This window comes from Hydra vulgaris, chromosome 14, assembly GCF_038396675.1.
Source record: "Hydra vulgaris chromosome 14, alternate assembly HydraT2T_AEP".
NCBI lineage: Eukaryota > Metazoa > Cnidaria > Hydrozoa > Anthoathecata > Hydridae > Hydra > Hydra vulgaris.
The window spans coordinates 35921306-35927431 of NC_088933.1; the positions used below are offsets into that span (position 1 = coordinate 35921306).

The 6126-nt window shown below is 29.5% G+C and overlaps 1 protein-coding gene across 1 annotated transcript; it reads left to right on the forward strand.

The window, feature by feature from the left end:
• Nucleotides 1-263: 263 nt before the first annotated feature.
• On the forward strand, nucleotides 264-1319 carry LOC136091091 (uncharacterized). Its single transcript, XM_065818076.1, has 2 exons — nucleotides 264-742; nucleotides 818-1319. The coding sequence occupies exons 1-2, from the start codon at nucleotides 264-266 to the stop codon at nucleotides 1317-1319; spliced, it is 981 nt and encodes a 326-aa protein (XP_065674148.1).
• The last annotated feature ends 4807 nt before the right edge of the window (nucleotides 1320-6126 follow it).

The window sequence follows — 6126 nt, forward strand, 5'->3', positions numbered from 1 at the left end:
GTCCACAGTTATTTTTGTCGCGTCCATAGTTATTTTCGTCGCGTCCATAATTATTTTCGTCACGTCCATAATTATTTTCGTCGCGTCCGCAGTTATTTTCGCCGCGTCCATAATTATTTTCATATTTCAACAATATAATTTCTCAAAATATTATCTTTAAAAAATATTACAAAAGAATTTTTTAAATAAGCATTAATTGCTTAAACTACAAGTTCTAAAGTAGAATAAAGTTTAATTATTTTAAAGAATAAAAATAACAAGTTATGACGGATTCAAATACATATAACCAAGAATCAAATTTTAATGAAATAGTTGAGTTAGAGAGGCAAATCAATGGTCGTGCTTCTTATAAGAAAGCAACTATTGAAAGCATTGAAACAATAAAGAGGATGGTAGCTAATAAAGAAAAAAACGTTGATATTTCACAAGCTACTGGGCTTTCTTTAAGAACAGTCCAAAATTGTGTAATGAAACTTTCAAATAATCCCGATGCTAGACCAAAAAAACGTGGACCTGTTGCGAAGATTAATACTGGCCGTAGAAGAGAAATTGAACTGTTTGTATCGGCAAATAATTCCCTTACAGCGATAGATATGGGTGAATTAATATCCGAAGAAAATAAATGCTCCACAACAACTTTAAAGAGAGAATTAAAAAATATGGGTTATACTAGAAAGAGATTAAAACCAATTGTGGCTGCAAGAAACTATAGCGATGGTTATAGGACAGAGATTTCTATATTGTACTCATGTTTCTTCTATTAATGATAATGATATAATTTTTATTGATGAAACCGGTTTATTCTTCATCAATCAAGACATCATGGATATGCATTAAGTGGGAGTACACCTTATATCACTGTACCAACACAAAGGGGAAGAAATATAAGCCTTATATGTGCTATTTCCGTAGAAGGTATTATATCATTTCAAATGAAAGTAGGATCTTTTGATCCTGTCAGTACGAAAGAATGGATTGAAAATTCATTGATTCCAGCCCTAAATAATCGAAGGTATATTATCATTATGGATAAAGCTCGATTTCATCATTCAGCTATTGTAACTTCTGCAATTCAAAATGGAATGTGTGTTGTTCACTTTCTCCCACCCTATAGTCCGCAACTTAATCCCATTGAAGAGCTTTTTGGGGTAATAAAAAATAGATACAATAGAATTATTCCAAGACCAGCAAGAACGGGGGATATGGAAATGGAAATATCAAATATTCTTTTAACATCTCGTAATGAATCACTACAAGGATTTTATACACATATGCGTGAATGGGTAGTAGGAGGAATCCAACGGAATGAATTCATTTAAATTAAATTTATTGACTATCTTATATCTTTATTTACATCTTTGCATTTACATCTTTGTATTTATATCTTTATTTACTTATTTGTATTTTTTCACATTCAAACTGTAAAATTTTTATTAAAATAGTATACGTATATTTTATCTAAAAACGTGTTTTGAGTGAATCTAAACCTATAAAACTTTTTAAATTAAACTGATAGATTTGTTTCATTTTCTAAGCAATAAAAAAATCTTTTATAATATCAAATAATTTTAAACGTGACGAAAATAATTATGGACGCGGCGAAAATAACTGTGGACGCGACGAAAATAATTATGGACGTGACGAAAATAATTATGGACGCGACGAAAATAATTTTGGACGCGACAAAAATAACTGTGGACGACCCTGTAATAATTTCTTTATTTGGGTCTCTTTCGAAATACGTAAATCTTAAGATTTTTTGATAACTCTTCGGTTTATATAAATATATATATACATATATATATATATATATATATAATATATATATATATATATATATATATATATATATATATATATATATATATATATAATATAAACACAACATATATACACACACACACACACACACATATATATATGTATAAATATACATATATATTTAAATATACATATATACGCACATATATATTTAAATATACATACATATGTATATATATATATACTTATATATATATATATATATATATATATATATATATATATATATATATATATATATATATATATATACACTTTCGTATATACAGTTATGGCCATTGAAATCCGACCACCAGCATCATTTTACTTAAAACTAGTTTAATGTAGTAATAAACAATTGTATTATAGCAATAAAAGAATAACAGTAACAATTAATGATTATAATGTAACATATCGTACATATTCAATGTTTTTAATATTTAGTGGCACCACAATGTGCTTTTAGGACTGCATTAATGCGATCTGGCATTGAATCCACGAGAGCCTGACAATATTCTGGCGTTATTTCAGTAATCCAAGTTTGACGAATTTTGTGCGCTAGATCGTCCAGTGATGTAGGATTAGTTCTGGATACTGCTGACTTTAACTTGACCCAGCAATTTTCGATTGGGTTCAAGTCTGGGGATGATCCCGGCCAAGGACCCAGAACCTGAACGTTGTGATCCTCTAACCAAGATTTTACAAGACGAGATTGGTGACACGGTGCACCATCATGCTGGAATATTTTGCAACGACGAATTTCCATCAAATTTGGAACCTTTTCTTGAAGGATTTTTAGATATTGTTGGGAGTTAACAGTCTGTCATTCTGCATTAAATAAATACCACATCGACCAGATGAAGCTATTGCGCCCCACACCATAATTGAAGGACATTGCTTGACAGCTGGTACGGTATACCTTGCATTAAAACGCTGATTAGGTGGGCGACGAACTAATGACTTATGCCGAGCGAATTGCTTTATTTGTGTCTCGTCGCTAAACATTACCTGGCGCCATTTGGTTATTGACCAGTGTCTGTGAGCTCTACAAAGTGCGATACTATCACGGATATTCTTTAAAGACAGTCGCGGTATGAGGGCTGGACGACGAGAACGTAGACCTGCATCTTTTAATAAACGTCTTCTAATTGTTCGAGTGCTGACCGTAACGTCATTAGGTAGATCTGCCCTGATTTGTGTGCTGGATATTGTTGGATCTCTCACAGCAGCCCTGCGTATCATATTGTCTGTTTATTTGCTAGTAATTCTAGCTTTCCAATAACGTTTTCTGGGCGCAGTGGATCCCGTGTCTTTGATTAGTTGTATAATATCATGAACAGTAGATTTTGGCATTCGCAATTTTGCTGATATCTGACGCTCACTTGCACCATCCTCCCATAAAAGTTTAATATTAGCACGAAGACCTTCCTTCGTAGTCATAATTAAATTGTGACAGTTAAATGATAATCCATACCCTACAATGAGATATATAGCTTAATAAATTTTACAGTGCAATAAAATAAACGCTAATGTGATTAGCTAAAAGCTAATTAACTAATCATTGATGTCAGGGAAGAAAACAAATTGATTATTCGCATGCATAGACTGTTTTTCTTTATATTTAGCAGTGGTCGGATTTCAATGGCCATAACTGTATATATATATATATATATATATATATATATATATATATATATATATATATATATATATATATATATATATATATATATATATATATATATATATATATATATATATATAGTGTATTTTACAAATACAGTGCTCAATGTTATTAAAGAACAGAGCAATAATAAATAAGTAAAAGACAATTATCTAACTTTTTTCTTTTATTGATTTATATATATATATATATATATATATATATATATATATATATACATATATATATATATATATATATATATATATATATATATATATATATATATATATATATATATATTTATATATATATTTATATATATATTTATATACATTTTATTATGTATATATATATATAACTTAATATAATTGCTAAAGTTAACGTTTAACGTTGTTACGCTTTCGTTTTATAAAGCAAAGGATCCATTCGGAAATCCGTCTTGTTGGATTTTTCTCGGTTTTTTGGAGTTCGAGAGAAATCGAGAAACTTTGACGAGGTTTTTAAAAAATATCAATTTTTACTTGTAAAATAATTAAATTCTTGTTTTATTTCTACGCTGCTTTTACAATAGTTCATGTTGTTTTCAAAATTTAAGTGTTCTATTTGTTTAATACTAACACTTATTTACATCACAAAGCAATTAGTAATGCGCAGTGGGCCTAGTGGTGGTGGTTGAAAAAACCTCAAAAAAAAAGCTTCTGTTCAAAATCATATAATAAAACATTCTCGTACTTTTCCATTGAACTATTTCTAAAACTCTTTTGAGTATAATAGTATCTTTTTAATAATAGAAGTTTTTAAATCCACAAAAATCAGTTGTGGTATAATAAAATGTAATACATAATAAAATATCTTTTTTTATCAAAAAAGCAAGAATTTTTTAATTTTTAAGCAAAGATTGTAAACAGTAACTTTTAAAATATTATGCGTCTGTGATATTAGTTAATGTATTTTAACTATTTAATAGTTTACATTAACAAAAAAAAAATTATAAGTCAAGATCATTATTTATAATATATACAGAAACTGGTCGAGGTAACAACGAGGTAAGTTTTAAACATATAATACATTTTTTTGTACAATAATGTCGTATATCGAATGATCAAAAAACTTTGTCTATCATAAGTCTAATATTCGGCCCACAGTGTATTGTGGCGAAATTATGTAATAAAATGTTATCACTGATAATAAATAATAATAATTAATGTTTCATGATACTTACCTATTAGAATAAATAACTTAATTAACAACCTAAAATGTGATAACTTATCACAAATAAAATAAAATTAAGAGCAAATACCTATGACAGTCAAATTGATAATTTTTCTTTTATAGAGAAAAATGGTTTCGGAAACGTAGAATTACTTTATAAAGTTGTGGTAAATGATAAGAAATACGGAGACGGCAAAAAATTCTATAAAAGAATCGCTTGTCCAGGAAGCAGCACAAACGGCCTAATTGGTCACGTCAAAAGTTGCGAGAAAATAGATTTAAAACCATACAGTTCCAGACCAGTTTTGACTAAGATGTCGTTAAACTATCTTCTTGCCAAGTTGACAGCTCTTGATGGATATTCGGTTAGTTCCATAACTCAATCTGAAACACTTAGAATACTTTTTGAAAATTATGGGCATAGTTTGTCCATAATTTTCAAAAAGCATTCTAAATGTTTCAGATTTTCATAGTTTGCCCAAGTCAGCGCTCACAATTTCAGAAAAAATTAAGATGTTTCTTGCTGAAGCCAAATGTTTAACGATAGCTGATTTGGCCACATTAAAAGCAAAAGGAGAAAAAATTGGAATAACAGGTGACGAATGGTGTAGCAAAAGAGGTAGAAGATACTACAATTTAAATGTTCATCACGAGCGAACATATTGTTTAGGAATGGTAAGATTGCCAACTCCTTGTTCTGCCGAAACATTAAATATTTTGATAATGCAAAAATTAAAAGAATTTGGTATTGATGATGAAGATGTTGCAGGTAAAATTACGGATGGCTGTAGCTGGATGGTGAAATTGGGTACCATATTTAAGTTTCCACATCAAATCTGCCAGAATCATACAATTCATTTGAATGTTTGTGATTTAATATACGCTAAAAAAGATTGTCACGCAACTGTGAACAAAGAAACTGAATCGGATATTGAAACAGAAACGAAAACTGATGGAGAGACTGAAGGAGAGTTTTTTATTGAATATTTGGAGAATGAGATTGAATATGAAGAAAATATCGAAAAAAATCTACAGAAACTTCGAATAGTAATTAAGTTTTTAAAATATTCATCGTTTCGATATGAAGTTCTTAAAAGAATAATACACAAAATTTACGGATCTTCGCATGACAAAGGACTGTTGCTCGACAACCGCACTAGATGGAATAGTGTTTTTCAGATGATCAAAAGATCTTCGGATTGCTTAGAAGCTGTAAAAAAAAACACTCGAAGAACTAAACTGCTTATACATGTTAGATGAAATTGACTTGGATTTCTTAAAATCGCTGTCTGACTTATTGGAAGTCATTGCTGACGCTGCAGTTCGCTTGGAAAAACCAAATACAACAATTTTGGAGTGTGACATCGTTATGGAAACGTTAGTAAGGAAATTGAAGGAACTAGAAACTAACATCAGTTCTAGTTTTGCTGAGGCGTTAATCTCCAGAT